Source organism: Nesoenas mayeri (assembly GCF_963082525.1).
Source record: "Nesoenas mayeri genome assembly, contig: SCAFFOLD_125, whole genome shotgun sequence".
NCBI classification, from domain to species: domain Eukaryota; kingdom Metazoa; phylum Chordata; class Aves; order Columbiformes; family Columbidae; genus Nesoenas; species Nesoenas mayeri.
The window spans coordinates 45,605-64,211 of NW_027660001.1; the positions used below are offsets into that span (position 1 = coordinate 45,605).

The 18,607-nt window shown below is 62.1% G+C and overlaps 2 protein-coding genes across 2 annotated transcripts in view; both read right to left on the minus strand.

Annotated features, from left to right (window-relative positions):
* Positions 1 to 323, minus strand: part of LOC308052444 (metastasis-associated protein MTA2-like) — a gene marked incomplete at its 5' end in the record, with an annotated part of 15,738 nt that extends 15,415 nt beyond the window's left edge. Inside the window, 1 exon segment of the mRNA XM_080364524.1 lies at positions 296 to 323. Within this exon segment, the coding sequence (XP_080220650.1) occupies positions 296 to 323 (28 nt within the window).
* A 1,114-nt stretch (positions 324 to 1,437) lies between these two features.
* Positions 1,438 to 18,607, minus strand: part of EML3 (EMAP like 3) — a gene marked incomplete at both ends in the record, with an annotated part of 40,123 nt that continues 22,953 nt past the window's right edge. The window contains 10 exon segments of the mRNA XM_080364525.1: positions 1,438 to 1,602; positions 1,696 to 1,826; positions 2,917 to 3,015; positions 3,106 to 3,193; positions 5,788 to 5,885; positions 5,997 to 6,085; positions 9,488 to 9,555; positions 12,191 to 12,322; positions 15,339 to 15,464; positions 17,390 to 17,538. Of these exon segments, the coding sequence (XP_080220651.1) occupies positions 1,438 to 1,602; positions 1,696 to 1,826; positions 2,917 to 3,015; positions 3,106 to 3,193; positions 5,788 to 5,885; positions 5,997 to 6,085; positions 9,488 to 9,555; positions 12,191 to 12,322; positions 15,339 to 15,464; positions 17,390 to 17,538 (1,145 nt within the window).

An 18,607-nucleotide genomic window follows, 5' to 3' on the forward strand; every position in this document is an offset into this window, starting at 1 on the left:
ACAACCCAAGGGGGTCCCACAAACTGAGGGGGGGGGATCCCAGGGGTCCATACAAACTGGGGGGGTCCCCACAACCCAAAGGGGGTTCCCCACAACCCAAGGGGGGGTCCCCTCGTCCCCCCCCCCCCCAACTCTCCTCACACTTCCCGCCCCGGTCCCCCCGTTCCCCTCACAGACACGGGTTGCGGGGGGGGGGGCACCCGAATGTCGCCCCCCCCACGCCCCCCCCCAGGACCTCGGGACCCCCGACCCCCCCCCCCAGCCGTTCCCCAACCCCCCCCCCGGCCCCGCTCACCCCCAACTCGGTACATATTGGCCGCCATGGCCGCTCCGTTGGGCCGCGTTACCCCCGGGCCCGGCCGCGCTTCATCGCCTCCCGCTCCCGCCGCCTCCGCACCGGCACGACCCGCTCGGCCCAGTCCGGAGCGCTTCGGCTGTTTCCGGAGAGCGCTCGGGACCTTTCGGCACAGCTTCGGGTACCTCCGGAAAACCTCGGCTCGGCTTCGGGTCCTTCCGGAAGGGCTTCGGGAGACCTCGGCTCGGCTTCGGGCACCTCCGGAAGAGCTTCGGAAAGACTCGGCTCGGCTTCGGGCCGGCTTCGGGCACCTCCGGAAAACCTCGGCTCGGCTTCGGGAGCTTCCGGAAGGAGCTTCGGGCCGGCTTCGGGCACCTTCGGAAAACCTCGGCTCGGCTTCGGGTCTCTCCGGAAGGTCTTCGGGAGACCTCGGCTCGGCTTCGGGCACCTCCGGAACCCCTCGGGCCGGCTTCGGGTCCCTCCGGAATGAGCTTCGGGAGGGATTCGGGTCCGGAGAAACCTCGACCCCACTTCGGGTCCCTCCGGAACCCCCCGGCCCCACTTCGGGTCCCTCCGGAACCCCTCGGCCCCACTTCGGGTCCCTCCGGAACTCCTCGGGTCTCTCCGGAACCCCTCGGCCCCACTTCGGGTCCCTCCGGAACCCCTCGGGTCCCTCCGGAACCCCTCGACCCCACTTCGGGTCCCTCCGGAACCCCCCGGCCCCACTTCGGGTCTCTCCGGAACCCCTCGGGTCCCTCCGGAACCCCTCGACCCCACTTCGGGTCTCTCCGGAACCCCTCGGCCCCACTTCGGGTCCCTCCGGAACCCCTCGGGTCTTTCCGGAACCCCTCGGCTCGGCTTCGGGCCCCTCCCACCCGTTTCGGCAGTTTCCGCCAGAGCCGAACCGCTTCGGAAAAAGTGGGCGGGGCTGGGGGGTGGGGGGGGGGGGGGGCGGTCCCAACAACATCGGCCGCGTTCGGCAATTTCCGCGGCGGGAACGAAGCGGGCGGGCCCGATCCTGACCGCAGGCTTTATTGACACCAATCACAGTGCAGCATAAAAACGGGGAGGGGGGGGGGAGCCCGACCTCCCCCCCCAAAATTTGGTCCCGAAGAGGATGAAGAAGATTTTAGGGGGGGGGGTTAACGTGGGTCAGGGTCCCCCCCAGTGTGTTGCGGCCCCCCCAGCACCCTCCATTGGAACACACTGGTGTCCTTGCCCCCCAGTGACACCAGGTGCCCGTCGTCGTGGGTGAAGCGAACGTTGGTGACGTGGCTACCGTGGCCACCATACACATGGCTGGGAGCCTGTGGGAAGAAGTGGGGGGCGTCAAGGTAAGGACCCCCCCCCCCATAATAAAAGGGGGGTCCCCCCCCACACCCAGGACCCCCCCAGCCCACCTTGGGGCGCGCACAGGGGTACTGGAACAGGTGAACTTTGCAGAAGTCGTCGGCCACGGCCACCAGGCGCTCGTGGTGCGAGCGGCACAGAGAGTTGATGTCGGTGCCGTCCGAGCCGTCCGGCCACACGCCTGGGGGGGTGACGGGGGTTTGGGGGTGCCCCACAGCTCCCTGGACACCCCTAGACCCCCAAAACCCCCTCCAGACCACCCAAAACCCCCCCTAGAACCCCAAAACCCCCCTGTACCCCCAGCTCTGGGCTCCAGGTCAAGCCTCAAACCCACAGATAGAACTGCCCCCCATAACCCCCTGTACCCCCCCAAATCCCGCCATAGCCCCCCCATAACCCCCTGTACCCCCACACCAGCACCCCCAGAACACCCAGACCCCCCTGTACCCCCACCCCAGACCCTTCTGTACCCCCAAACCAGCCCCCAGACCTCCAAAACCCCCCTGTACCCCCAGCTCCGGGCTCCAGGTCAAGCCTCAAACCCACAGATAGAACTGACCCCCATAACCCCTTGTACCCCCCCAAATCCCCCCATAACCCCCTGTACCCCCACACCAGCACCCCCAGAGCCCCCAGACCCCCCTGTACCCCCACCCCAGACCCCCCTGTACCCCCAAAACCCCCCCTGTACCCCCAACTCCAGCCTCTAGGCCAACACTTACTCCCCCTCATCCCATAGGTAGAGCTGCCCCCCATAACCCCATGTACCCCCACACCAGCACCCCCAGACCCCCTGTACCCCCATGTACCCCCAAATCAGACCCCCACAAACCCCCAAACCCCCCTGTACCCCCACTCCAGACCCCCCCAAACCCCCCCAAACCCCCCTGTACCCCCAACTCCAACCTCTAGGCCAACACTTACTCCCCTTCATCCCATAGGTCAAGCTGCCCCCCATAACCCCATGTACCCCCACATCAGCACCCCCAGACCCCCTGTACCCCCATGTACCCCCAAATCAGACCCCCCTGTACCCCCAAACCCCCCTGTACCCCCACTCCAGACCCCCCCAAACCCCCCCAAACCCCCCTGTACCCCCAACTCCAGCCTCTAGGCCAACATACTCCCCCTCATCCCATAGGTTGACCTACTCCCCACACTCCCATGTACCCCAAACCAGACCCCCATGTACCCCCAAAAACACACCCCCCCGGACCCCCCAAGACCCCCCAGCCCCCCCAAACCCCCCCGTACCCCCATATTTCACCCACCGAACACATGGAACCCCAATACACAGGTGTAGGTCGCCCATTCGCGGTCCCGGCTCTCAAAGCGATTCCGGAGCAATTTACACCCCCCGGCCACATCCCCTTTTATTTTGGGGGGGACATGGGGGTTAATGGGACCCCCCCAATCTATAGGGGGGGTCCTATAGGTTTTGGGGTGCCCCCCCAACTCACAATAGAGGATCTCATAGTCGCCCGAATTGGACATAATGAAGCGCCCATCCTTGGACCAGTCCAAGTGGGTGATGAAGCTCGAGTGGCCCTGGGGGGGCAAATTGGGGACATTATGGGGGGGTTGGGGACATAATTGGGGGTTGGGGACACATACATGGGGATATGGGGACATGGGGATATGGGGGGACAGGGGGATATGGGGGGACATGGGGATATGGGGACAAGGGGATATGGGGGGACAGGGGGATATGGGGGACAATGGGGATATGGGGACATGGGGATGTGGGGACAGGGGGATATGGGGATGTGGGGGATATGGGGACATCATGGGGACATCATGGGGATATGGGGATATGGGCATATGGGGACATGGGGATATGGGGGGACAAGGGGATATGGGGGGACATGGGGATATGGGGGACATGGGGATGTGGGGACAGGGGGATATGGGGACGTGGGGGACATGGGGACATCATGGGGATATGGGGACATGGGGGGATGTGGGGGGCATGGGGACATCATGGGGACATCATGGGGACATCATGGGGATATGGGGACATGGGGATATGGGGGGACATGGGGATGTGGGGGGACAAGGGGATATGGGGGGACAAGGGGATATGGGGACAAGGGGATATGGAGGGACATGGGGATATGGGGGGACAAGGGGATATGGGGACATGGGGATGTGGGGACAGGGGGATATGGGGATGTGGGGGACATGGGGACATCATGGGGACATCATGGGGATATGGGGATGTGGGGGATATGGGGACATGGGGGATATGGGGACATCATGAGGATATGGGGATGGGGGGATGTGGGGGACATGGGGACATCATGGGGACATCATGGGGACATCATGGGGATATGGGGACATGGGGATATGGGGACAAGGGGATATGGGGGGATATGGGGATGTGGGGGGACAAGGGGATATGGGGACATGGGGACATGGGGACATGGGGATATGAGGGGACAAGGGGATATGGGGACATGGGGATACGGGGACATGAGGATATGGGGACATGGGGATATGGGGGGACAAGGGGATATGAGGACATGGGGGGGACATGGGGGGGACATGGGGGGGACATGGGGATATGGGGAAATCATGGGGGACATGGGGACATCATGAGGATATGGGGACAGGGGGATATGGGGGGGACATGGGGGGGTTGGGGACACTATGGGGGTGTTGGGGACACTATGGGGGGGTCGGGGACACTATGGGGGGGTGGGGACACTATGGGGAGGTCAGGGACACTATGGGGGGGTCGGGGACACTATGGGGGTGTTAGGGACACTATGGGGGTGTTGGGGACACTATGAGGGGGTCGGGGACACTATGGGGGGGTGGGGACACTATGGGGGTGTTGGGGACACTATGGGGGGGTTGGGGACACTATGGGGGTGTTGGGGACACTATGGGGGTGTTAGGGACACTATGGGGGTGTTGGGGACACTATGGGGGGGGTCGGGGACACTATGGGGGGGTTGGGGACACTATGGGGGTGTTGGGGACACTATGGGGGGGGTCGGGGACACTATGGGGGGGTTGGGGACATTATGGGGGGGTTGGGGACACTATGGGGGGGTCAGGGACACTATGGGGGGGGTCGGGGACACTATGGGGGGGTTGGGGACACTATGGGGGTGTTGGGGACACTATGGGGGGGGTCGGGGACACTATGGGGGTGTTGGGGACATTATGGGGGGGTTGGGGACACTATGGGGGGGTCAGGGACACTATGGGGGGGTCGGGGACACTATGGGGGGGTCGGGGACATTATGGGGGGGTCGGGGACACTATGGGGGAGGTGGGGACACTATGGGGGGGTCAGGGACACTATGGGGGGGTCGGGGACACTATGGGGGTATTGGGGACACTATGGGGGTGTTAGGGACACTATGGGGGGGTCAGGGACACTATGGGGGTGTCGGGGACACTATGGGGGGGTCAGGGACACTATGGGGGTGTTGGGGACACTATGGGGGTGTTGGGGACACTATGGGGGGGTCAGGGACACTATGGGGGGGTCGGGGACACTATAGGGGGGTTGGGGACATTATGGGGGGGTCGGGGACTCTATGGGGGGGTCGGGGACACTATGGGGGTGTTGGGGACACTATGGGGGTGTCGGGGACTCTATGGGGGTGTCGGGGACACTATGGGGGGGTGGGGACACTATGGGGAGGTCAGGGACACTATGGGGGTGTCGGGGACACTATGGGGGGGTCAGGGACACTATGGGGGGGTGGGGACACTATGGGGAGGTCAGGGACACTATGGGGGCGTCGGGGACACTATGGGGGGGTTGGGGACATTATGGGGGGGTCGGGGACACCATGGGGGCGTCGGGGACACTATGGGGGGGTGGGGACACTATGGGGAGGTCAGGGACACTATGGGGGGGTCGGGGACACTATGGGGGGGGTCGGGGACACTATGGGGGGGTTGGGGACATTATGGGGGGGTTGGGGACACTATGGGGGGGTCAGGGACACTATGGGGGGGGTCGGGGACACTATGGGGGGGTTGGGGACACTATGGGGGTGTTAGGGACACTATGGGGGGGGTCGGGGACACTATGGGGGGGTTGGGGACATTATGGGGGGGTCGGGGACACTATGGGGGGGTCGGGGACACTATGGGGGTGTTGGGGACCCCCCCGTTGTTACCACACAACGGCCAAAGCGGGTGAACTTGCGCCCCCCCTCGGTCACGCTGTAGATGTAGATGAAGTTGTCATGGGAGCCGATGGCCAAGAAGGAGCCGTCTATGGGGACATTGGGGACATTGGGGACATTGTACCCCAACATTGAGGGGTTATGGGGGTTATGGGGGTTATGGGGGGTTATGGGGGGTTATGGGGGGTTATGGGGATCACCTGGGGAGAAGCGAACGACCGAGAGCTGCTCGTTGCCATCGGAGCCACCGGCGAGGGGGTGACGGGTGGTGGTGTCCAGAGCCAGCCAGCTGGGGACATTGGGGACATGTGGGGATGTGGGGGGATGTGGGGACATGGGGGATATGGGGATGGGGGGACATCATGGGGACATGGGGGATATGGGGACGTGGGGGGACATGGGGATATGGGGGATATGGGGACATGGGGGATATGGGGACATGGGGGGATATGGGGGGACATGGGGATGTGGGGATATGGGGACAGAGGGACATGGGGGGATATGGGGACATGGGGATATGGGGGGATATGGGGGATATGGGGGGATGGGAGGACATCATGGGGATATGGGGGATATGGGGACATGGGGATATGGGGGGACATGGGAGATATGGGGGGACATGGGACATGGGGGGATATGGGGACAGAGGGACATGGGGATATGGGGACATGGGGGATATGGGGACATGGGGATATGGGGGGACATGGGAGATATGGGGGGATATGGGGACATGGGGGGATATGGGGACATGGGGGATATGGGGACAGGGGGGATATGGGGACAGGGGGATATGGGGGGACATAGGGACATGGGGGAATATGGGGATATAGGGGGATATGGGCACATGGGGATGTGGGGACATCATGGGGATATGGGGATGTGGGGGATATGGGGACATGGGGGGATATGGGAACATGGGGGGATATGGGGGGACATGGGGGGACATGGGGATGTGGGGACGACATGGGGACATCACGGGGATATGGGGACATGGGGACATCATGGGGACATCACGGGGATATGGGGATATGGGGGATATGGGGGATATGGGGATGGGGGGACATCAGGGGGCCATGGGGATATGGGGGGATATGGGGGATATGGGGGGACACGGGGATGTGGGGACATCATGGGGATATGGGGGATATGGGGACATGGGGATATGGGGACAGGGGGATATGGGGGGATATGGGGACATGGTTACGTGGGGGATATGGGGGATATGGGGGGACATGGGGTGACACGGGGGGATATGGGGACATGGGGATGTGGGAGATAAGGGGATATGGGGACAGGGGGACATAGGGATATGGGGGGACATGGGGGGACATGGGGATGTGGGGACATGGGGACATCATGGGGATATGGGGATGTGGGGGATATGGGGACATGGGGATATGGAGGGACATCATGGGGACATGGGGATGTGGGGACATCATGGGGACATGGGGATGTGGGGACATCAGGGGGACATGGGGGGATGTGGGGACATGGGGGGATATAAGGACATGGGACATGGGGACAGGGGGATATGGGGATGGGGGGACATCATGGGGACATGGGGGATATGGGGACATCATGGAGATATGGGGACATGGGGGGATATGGGGGACATGGGGATGTGGGGACATCATGGGGACATCATGGGGACATCATGGGGATATGGGGATATGGGGGATATGGGGACATGGGGATATGGGGACATGGGGATATGGGGGATATGGGGACATCATGGGGACATGGGGATATGGGGACGTGGGGATGTGGGGACATGGGGATATGGGGGGATATGGGGACATGGGGAGATGGGGGATATGGGGACATTGGGACAGGAGGACATGGAGGATATGGGGGGATATGGGGACATGGGGGATATGGAGATGGGGGGACATGGGGATATGGGGACATTGGGATATGGGGACATGGGGACATGGGGATATGGGGGGACAGGGGGATATGGGGATGACATGGGGACATCATGGGGATATGGGGACATGGGGATATGGGGATGGGGGGACATCATGGGGATGTGGGGGATATGGAGACATGGGGGGATATGGGGGGACATGGGGGATATGGGGACAGGGGAACATCATGGGGACATCATGGGGATATGGGGGACATGGGGATATGGGGGGACATCATGGGGACATGGGAGGACATGGGGGGACATGGGGACAATGTCCCCCTGGTGTCCCCCCAATGCCCCCCAATGTCCCCCCAGTGTCCCCTCAATATCCCCCAATGTCCCCGGTGTCCCTCAATGTCCCTCTGGTGTCCCTCCAGTGTCCCCTCAATGCCCCCCAATGTCCCCTCAATAGCCCCCAGTATCCCCTGGTGTCCCCTTAATGTCCCCCCGGTGTCCCCCAATGTCCCCCCAGTGTCGCCCCAGTGTCCTTCTTGTGTCCCCCCAATGTCCCCATGTTGTCCCCCTCATGTCCCCACAATGTCCCTGGTGTCCCTCAATGTCCCTCTGGTGTCCCTCCAGTGTCCCCTCAATGTCCCCCCAGTGTCCCCCCAATGCCCCCCAGTGTCCCCCCAGTGTCCCCCAATGTCCCTCCAATGTCCCGGGTGTCCCCCTAATGTCCTCCAATGTCCCCTCAATGTCCCCCCACTGTCCCCTGGTGTCCCCCAATGTTCCTGCAATGTCCCCCAATGTCCCTTCAATGTCCCCTGGTGTCCCCCAATGTCCCCCCAATGTCACCTCAATGTCCCCCAATGCCCCCCCAGTGTCCTCCCAATGTCCCCTGGTGCCCACGCAATGTCCCCCAATGTCCCCCAATGTCCCCCCAATGTCTCCCAATGTCCCCCCAATGTCCCCTCAATGTCCCCTCAATGTCCCCCTGGTGTCCCCCCAAAATGTCCCCCAATGTCCCCCCAGTGTCCCCCAATGCCCCCCAATGTCCCCTCAATGTCCCCCAATGTCCCCCCAGTGTCCCCCAATGTTCCCGCAATGTCCCCCAATGTCTCTTCAATGTCCCCCCAATGTCCCCTGGTGTCCCACAATGTCCCCCAATGTCCCTTCAATGTCCCCCCAATGTCCCCTGGTGTCCCCCAATGTCCCCCCAATGTCACCTCAATGTCCCCCAATGTCCCCCCAATGTCCCCCAGTGTCCCCCAGTGTCCCCCTGGTGTCCACGCAATGTCCCCCAATGTCCCCCCAATGTCCCCTGGTGCCCACGCAATGTCCCCCAATGTCCCCCCAATGTCCCCCAGTGTCCCCCAATGTCCCCTCAATGTCCCCCCAATGTCCCCTCAATATCCCCCAATGTCCCCCAGTGTCCCCCCAATGTCCCCCAATGTCCCACTGGTGTCCCCCAATGTTCCCGCAATGTCCCCCAATGTCCCTTCAATGTCCCCTGGTGTCCCCCAATGTCCCCCCAATGTCACCTCAATGTCCCCCAATGCCCCCCCAATGTCCCCTGGTGCCCACGCAATGTCCCCCAATGTCCCCCCAATGTCCCCCCAATGTCCCCGCAGTGTCCCCACAATGTCCCCTGGTGTCCCCCAATGTTCCCCAATGTCCCTTCAATGTCCCCTGGTGTCCCCCAATGTCCCCCCAGTGTCACCTCAATGTCCCCCAATGCCCCCCCAGTGTCCCCCCAATGTCCCCTGATGCCCACGCAATGTCCCCCCAATGTACCCACAATGTCCCCCCAATGTCCCCCCAATGTCCCCCAATGTCACTCACCGCCCCGTCATCAGCCCCACGGCCACCACTTGCCCCCCCGGGTGGAAATCAGCACAGAGCCCCGTGTCCTGTGGGACGGGGGGTCAGGCCTGGGGACACCCCCATAACCCCCCTGTACCCCCACACCAGCACCCCCAGACCCCCCTCTACCCCCTGTACCCCAAAATCAGACCCTCCAGAGCCCCCAGACCCCCCTGTACCCCCACCCCAGACCCCTCTGTACCCCCAAATTCGCCCTGTACCCCCATATCCAAGCACCGGGTCTGTATGTGTTCCCTCCAATCCCACAAGGCAGAGCTGCCCCTGTACCCCCCCAAATCCCCCTATAACCCCATGTACTCCCAAATCAGACCCCCCAGACCCCTATATACCCCCACTCCAGACCCCCCTGTACCCCCAAACCCCCTTGTACCCCCACCCCAGACTCCTCTGTACCCCCAAATTCGCCCTGTACCCCCATATCCAGGCACCAGGTCTGTATGTGTTCCCTCCAATCCCACAAGGCAGAGCTGCCCCTGTACCCCCCCAAATCCCCCTATAACCCCATGTACCCCCAAATCAGACCCCCCAGACCCCCATACACCCCCACTCCAGCCCCCCCGTACCCCCAAACCCCCCTGTACCCCCACTCCAGACCCCCTCAAACACCCCCAAAACCCCCCTGTACCCCCAAATCCATTCTCCATTCCAGCGTGTCCTCCCTCCCATCCCATGGGCAGAGTTGCCCCTGTAACCCCTTGTACCCCCATGTACCCCCATGTACCCCCACACCAGCACCCCCAGAGCCCCCTCTACCCCCTGTACCCCAAAATCAGACCCTCCAGAGCCCCCAGATCCCCCTGTACCCCCACCCCAGACCCCTCTGTACCCCCAAATTCGCCCTGTACCCCCATATCCAAGCACCGGGTCTGTATGTGTTCCCTCCAATCCCACAAGGCAGAGCTGCCCCTGTACCCCCCCAAATCCCCCTATAACCCCATGTACCCCTAAATCAGACCCCCCAGACCCCTATATACCCCCACTCCAGACCCCCCTGTACCCCCAAACCCCCTTGTACCCCCACCCCAGACTCCTCTGTACCCCCAAATTCGCCCTGTACCCCCATATCCAGGCACCAGGTCTGTATGTGTTCCCTCCAATCCCACAAGGCAGAGCTGCCCCTGTACCCCCCCAAATCCCCCTATAACCCCATGTACCCCCAAATCAGACCCCCCAGACCCCCATATACCCCCACTCCAGACCCCCCTGTACCCCCAAACCCCCCTGTACCCCCACTCCAGACCCTCCCAACCCCCTCCAAACCCCCCCAAATCCCCCCATACCCCCAAATCCATGCTCCAGGCCAGTGCATTCTCCCTCCCATCCCATGGCCAGAGCTGCCCCCCAATAACCCTCTGTACCCCAAAACCAGACCCCCCCTGTACCCCCAAACCTTCCTGTACCCTCCATACCCCCAAACAAGCCCCCAGACCCCCCTGTACCCCCACCCCAGACCCCTCTGTACCCCCAAACCAGCCCCCAGACCTCCAAAACCCCCCTGTACCCCCAGCTCCAGGCTCTAGGCAAACACTTCCCCTCATCCCATAGGTCGAGCTGCCCCCCATAACCCCATGTACCCCCATGTACCCCCAATCCAGACCCCCACAAACCCCCTATACCCCCAAAACAGACCCCCCTGTACCCCCAAACCCCCCTGTACCCCCACTCCAGACCCCCCCAAACCCCTCCAAAACCCCCCAAACCCCCCTGTACCCCCAGCTCCAGCCTCTAGGCACTTACTCCCCCTTATCCCATAGGTAGACCTGCTCCCCACAACCCCATGTACCCCCATGTACCCCCACACCAGCACCCCCAGACCCCCTGTAACCCCATGTACCCCCAAAACAGACCCCTCTGTACCCCCAAACCCCCCTGTACCCCCACTCCAGACCCCCTCAAACCCCTCAAAACCCCCCCTGTACCCCCAAATCCATTCTCCATTCCAACGTGTCCTCCCTCCCATCCCATGGGCAGAGTTGCCCCTGTAACCCCTTGTACCCCCATGTACCCCCATGTACCCCAAACCCAGACCCCCCTGTGCCCCCCCCCAGACCCCTATGCACCCCAAAACCCCCCCGTACCCCCAAATCCATGCTCCATTCCAGCGTGTGCTCTGTCCCGTCCCATAGGCAGAGCTCCCCCCATAACCCCATGTACCCCCCTGTACCCCCACACCAGCACCCCCAGATCCCCCTGTACCCCCTGTACCCCAAAATCAGACCCCCCAGAGCCCCCAGACCCCCCTGTACCCCCACCCCAGACCCCTCTGTACCCCCAAATTCGCCCTGTACCCCCATATCCAGGCACCAGATCTGTATGTGTTCCCTCCAATCCCACAAGGCAGAGCTGCCCCTGTACCCCCCCAAATCCCCCTATAACCCCATGTACCCCCAAATCAGACCCCCCAGATCCCCATATACCCCCACTCTAGACCCCTCTGTACCCCCAAACCCCCCTGTACCCCCACTCCAGACCCCCCCAAACCCCTCAAAACCCCCCCTGTATCCCCAAATCCATTCTCCATTCCAACGTCTCCTCCCTCCCATCCCATGGGCAGAGTTGCCCCTGTAACCCCTTGTACCCCCATGTACCCCCATGTACCCCAAACCCAGACCCCCCTGTGCCCCCCCCCAGACCCCTATGCACCCCAAAACCCCCCCATACCCCCAAATCCATGCTCCATTCCAGCGTGTGCTCCGTCCCGTCCCATAGGCAGAGCTGCCGGTCGTGCCCGCAGGTGAGGAAGAGGAGGGCGCTGGGGTGGGTGGCCAAGCCCCAAACCTCGTCCGTATGGCCCTGGGGGGGGGGGAAATTGGGGTTCACCCCCCCCATCCCCATCATGGGGGGACCCAGGAGTTCGGGGAGGGACCCAGGAGTTCGGGAGGAGGGACCCAGGAGTGCCCCAAGGGACCCAGGAGTTCAGGGAGGGACCCAGGAGTGCCCCAAGGGACCCAGGAGTTCAGGGGGGACCCAGGAGTTCGGGAGGGGACCCAGGAGTTCGGGAGGGGACTTAGGAGTTCGGGGAGGGACACGGCGAGGACCCCCTGGGGGTCCCCAAAATAATTGGGGGGGGGAGGAGGAGAATAAAGGGAGTTGTTGGATTTTGGGGGAATTGAGTTATTGGGGGACCCAGGAGTTCGTGGAGGGGACCCGGGAGTTCGGGAGGGACCCAGGAGTTCGGGAGGGGACCCAGGAGTTCAGGAGGGGACCCAGGAGTTCGGGAGGGACCCGGGAGTTCGGGGGGGATCCAGGAGATCAGGAGGGACCCAGGAGTTCAGGGGGGAACCCAGGAGTTCGGGGAGGGACCCAGGCGTTCGGGGGGGACCCAGAAGTTCGGGAGGGGACCCAGGAGTGCCCCAAGGGACCCAGGAGTTCGGGGGGGACGCAGGAGTTCGGGAGAGAACCCAGGCGTTCGAGAGGGACCCAGGCGTTCGGGGGGGGACCCAGGAGTTCGGGAGGGGGACCCAGGAGTTCGGGGGGGACCCAGGCATTCGAGGGGTTTTCCCGCCCTGGCAGGAGCCGCTCAAAAGCGCGGGAAACGCCGAGGGGGGCGTGGCCAGCCCGGCCCGGGCGATTTGCATGAGGGGAGTGACGTATCCCCTGTTTTGCATAATGGGCGTGGCCTCGAGACGCCCCGCCCCCTGGCGGCCACGCCCGCTATTTAAGGCGTTTTTCCCGCCATTTCTCCCCTTTCTGGTGAATTTTGGAGCTTTTCGGGCTCTTTATGCCCCAAATCTCTCTTGATTTTTAACGAATCTCTTAATTTTTGGCCCCAAAACGTCCCCCTTGGCGCCGGAGGACTCTCCGCGCCTCTGTACCCCAAAACCAGGCACCCCCTGTACCCCCAAACCCCCCTGTACCCCCCATACCCCCAAACCAGCCCCCAGACCCCCCTGTACCCCCACCCCAGACCTCCCTGTACCCCCAAACCAGCCCCCAGACCCCCAAAACCCCCCTGTACCCCCAGCTCCAGCCTCTAGGCCAACACTTAACTCCCCCTCATCCCATAGGTCGAGCTGCCCCCATAACCCCATGTACCCCCATGTACCCCCACACCAGACCCCCACAAAACCCCTGTACCCCCAAAACAGACCCCCCTGTACCCCCAAACCCCCCTGTACCCCCACTCCAGACCCTTCTGTACCCCCAAACCAGCCCCCAGACCCCCCAAACCCCCCCATACCCCCAGCTCCAGGCTCTAGGCAAACACTTACTCCCCCTCATCCCATAGGTAGAGCTGCTCCCCTCAACCCCATGTACCCCCATGTACCCCCACACCAGCACGCCCAGATCCCTCTGTAACCCCCTGTACCCCAAAATCAGCACCCCCAGAGACCCCAGACCCCCCTGTACCCCCACCCCAGACCCCTCTGTACCCCCAAATTCACCCTGCACCCCCATATCCAGGCACCAGGTCTGTATGTGTTCCCTCCAATCCCACAGGCAGAGCTGCCCCTGTAGCCTCCCAAATCCCCCTGTAACCCCACGTACCCCCAAATCAGACCCCCCAGACCCCCATATACTCCCACTCCAGACCCCTTTGTACCCCCAAACCCCCCTGTACCCCTACTCCAGACCCCCCTAAACCCCTCCAAAACCCCCCAAATCCCCTCGTACCCCCAAATCCATGCTCCATTCCAACGTGTCCTCCTTCCCATCCCATGGGCAGAGTTGCCCCTCTAACCCCTTGTACCCCCATGTACCCACATGCACCCCAAAACCAGACCCCCCTGTGCCCCCCCCAGAGCCCTATGTACCCCCAAACCCCCCTGTACCCCCACCCTAGACCCCTCTGTACCCCCAAAACCCTCCCCGTACCCCCAAATCCATGCTCCATTCCAATGTGTCCTCCCTCCCATCCCATGGGCAGAGTTACCCCTGTAACCCCTTGTACCCCCATGTACCCCCATGTACCCCAAAACCAGACCCCCATGTGCCCCCCTCAGACCCCTATGTACCCCTAAACCCCCCTGTACCCCTACTCCAGACCCCCCTAAACCCCTCCAAAACCCCCCAAATCCCCCCGTACCCCCAAATCCATGCTCCATTCCAACGTGTCCTCCCTCCCATCCCATGGGCAGAGTTGCCCCTGTAACCCCTTGTACCCCCATGTACCCCCATGTACCCCAAAACCAGACCCCCCTGTGCCCCCCCCAGAGCCCTATGTACCCCCAAACCCCCCTGTACACCCACTCCAGACCCCCCCCAAACCCCTCCAAAACCCCCCAAACCCCCCTGTACCCCCAAATCCATGCTCCATTCCAACGTGTCCTCCCTCCCATCCCATGGGCAGAGTTGCCCCTGTAACCCCTTGTACCCCCATGTACCCCCATGTACCCCAAACCCAGACTCTCCTGTGCCTCCCCCAGACCCCTATGTACCCCCAAACCCCCCTGTACCCCACCCCAGACCCCTCTGTACCCCCAAAACCCCCCCGTACCCCCAAATCCATGCTCCATTCCAACGTGTCCTCCCTCCCATCCCATGGGTAGAGTTGCCCCTGTAACACCTTGTACCCCCATGTACCCCCATGTACCCCAAAACCAGACCCCCCTGTGCCTTCCCCAGACCCCTATGTACCCCCAAACCCCCCTGTACCCCCACCCCAGACCCCTCTGTACCCCCAAAACCCCCCCGTACCCCCAAATCCATGCTCCATTCCAACGTGTCCTCCCTCCCATCCCATGGGCAGAGTTGCCCCTGTAACCCCTTGTACCCCCATGTACCCCCATGTACCCCAAACCCAGACCCTCCTGTGCCTCCCCCAGACCCCTATGTACCCCAAAACCCCCCCGTACCCCCAAAGTGGCACCTGGACGATGGGGGCGAAGCCGGCGCTCAGCGTCCCCCGCAGCAGCGCGTTGCGCGTGGTCCCCACCAACAGCTCGTCCCCTGGCCCCTCGGCGATGGTGCGGACGGCGCCGAAGCGCTCGGGGAGCTGGGGACACCCCGAAACGCAATGGGGGGACACCCCGAAACACAACGGCATGGGGAACCCAAGACCCCAATGTCATGGTGACCCCAAGACCCAACGGCATGGGAACCCCAAAACCCAATGGCATGGGGACCTGAAGACCCAATGTGATGGTCAACAGAAAAGACAACAGGGGGGACCCCAAAACCCAACGTCATGGGGACCCCAAGACCCCAATGTCATGGACACCCCAAAACCCAATGGCATGGGGACCCCAAGACCCAACGGCATGGACATCCCAAGACCCAACGTCATGGACGTCCCAAGACCCAATGTCATGGGGACCCCAAAACCCAATGGCATGGGGACCCCAAGACCCCAATGTCATGGGAACCCCAAAAATCCAGCATCATAGGGACCCCAAGACCCAACGTCATGGACACCCCAAGACCCAACGTCATGGACACCCTAAGACCCAACATCATGGGGACTCCAAGACCTCAATGTCATGGAGACCCCAATACCCAACGTCATGGGGACCCCAAGACCCAAGATCATGGGCACCCCAAAAATCCAGCGTCATGGGGACCCCAAGACCCAACGTCATGGTCAACAATAAACCCAACAGGGGAGACCCCAATACCCAACGTCATGGGGACCCCAAGACCCAAGATCATGGGCACCCCAAAAATCCAGCGTCATGGGGACCCCAAGACCCAACGTCATGGTCAACAATAAACCCAACTGGGGAGACCCCAAAACCCAACGTCATGGGGACCCCAAGACCCAATGTCATGGACGTCCCAAGACCCGATGTCATGGGGACCCCAAGACCCAACTGGGGAGACCCCAAGACCCAATGTCATGGTCAACACAAAAGACAACAGGGGGGACCCCAAAACTCAACATCATGGGGACCCCAAAACCCAATGTCATGGGGACCCCAGAACCCAATGTCATGGACATCCCAAGACCCCCAAAGTCATGGGAACCCCAAGACCCAACGTCATGGACACCCCAAGATCCAACGTCATGGATGTCCCAAGACCCAATGTCATGGGGACCCCAAGATCCCAATGTCATGGACACCCCAAAACCCAATTGCATGGGGACCCCAAGACCCAACGTCATGGTCAACACAAAAGACAACAGGGGAGACCCCAAAACTCAACATCATGGGGACCCCAGAACCCAATGTCAAGGGGACCCCAAGACCCAACGTTATGGGGACCCCAAGACCCAACGTCATGGGGACCCCAAGACGCAACGTCATGGTCAACACTAAACCCAACTGAGGAGACCCCAAAAGTCAACATCATGGGGACCCCAGCACCCAATGTCATGGGGACCCCAACACCCAATGTCATGGACACCCCAAGACCCCAACGTCGTGGGGATCCCAAGACCCCAATGTCATGGGGACCCCAAGACCCAACATCATGGTCAACAATAAACCCAACTGGGGAGACCCCAAAACCCAACGTCATGGGGACCCCAAAACCCAATGTCATGGGGACCCCAAGACCCAATGTCATGGGGACCCCAAAACCCAATGGCATGGGGACCCCAAGACCCCAATGTCATGGGGACCCCAAGACCCAACATCATGGTCAACAATAAACCCAACTGGGGAGACCCCAAAACCCAATGTCATGGGGACCCCAACACCCAATGTCATGGGGACCCCAAGACCCCAATGTCATGGGGACCCCATCCTGAAGCTCTTGGGGAGCTGGGGGGCAATGGGGGACCCCAAAACCATGGACACCCCAAGACCCAATGTCATGGTCAACACAAAAGACAAGGGGGGGGACCCCAAAACCCAACATCATGGAGACCCCAGAACCCAATGGCATGGGGACCCCAGAACCCAACGTCATGGGGGGGTTGGGGGGGTCAGTTTGGGGGTTCAGTGTTTGGGGGGGGGGGGGTCATTTTTGGGGTCCCACCTCCACCTCGGCCATGGCGCTGAGCCGGCTGCTCCAGAGGCGCAGGCGCCGGTCCCTGCCCCCGCTCAGCACCGTCCCATCCTGCCTGCGGCTCAGCGCGAACACGCTGCCGTCGTGGGCCCGAGTCTGCTGAGTCAGCTGGAATGATTCTGGGGGGGACACAGGTCAACCCATGGCACCCCAATATCCCCCCATGCCCCCCCATGTCATCCCATATCCCCCCATGTCCCCCCATGTCCCCCATGGGTTCTCCAGAGTCCCCTCATATTCCCCCATGTCACCCACATCTGCTGACTCAGCTGGAATGATTCTGGGGGGACAGGTCAAGACATGGCACCCCAATATCCCCCCATGTCCCCCCATATCTCCCCATGTCACCCCATGCCCCCCCATGTCCCCCATGGGTTCTCCAGAGTCCCCCCATGTCCCCCCATGTCACCCACATCTGCTGACTCAGCTGGAATGATTCTGGGGGGACAGGTCAAGACATGGCACCCCAATATCCCCCCATGTCCCCCCATATCTCCCCATGTCACCCCATGTCCCCCCCATGTCACCCACATCTGCTGACTCAGCTGGAATGATTCTGGGGGCACAGGTCAACCCATGGCACCCCAATATCCCCCCATGTCCCCCCATATCTCCCCATGTCACCCCATGTCCCCCCCATGTCACCCCCATGTCCCCCCATATGTGCCATTGTAGATCTGGGTCTGCTGAGTCAGCTGGAATGATTCTGGGGGGACACAGCACCCATGGCACCCCAATATCCCCCCATGCCCCCCCATGTCATCCCATGTCATCCCATATCTCCCAATGTCCCCCCATGTCACCCCATGTCCCCCCATATCCCCCCATGTCCTCCCTGGGTCCCCCTTTTCCCCCCATGACACCTCAATATCCCCCCATGTCCCCCCATGTCCCCCCATATGTGCCATTGTAGATCTGGGTCTGCTGAGTCAGCTGGAACAACTCTGGGGGGGACACAGGTCAACCCATGGCACCTCAATATCCCCCCATGTCACCCCATGTCCCCCCATGTCCCCCCTGGGTCCTCCAGAGTCACCCCATGTCCCCCCATATCCTCCCATGTCACCCACATCTGCTGACTCAGCTGGAATGATGCTGGGGGCACAGGTCAACCCATGGCACCCCAATATCCCCCCGTGTCCCCCCATATCTCCCCATGTCACCCCATGTCACCCCATGTCCCCCATG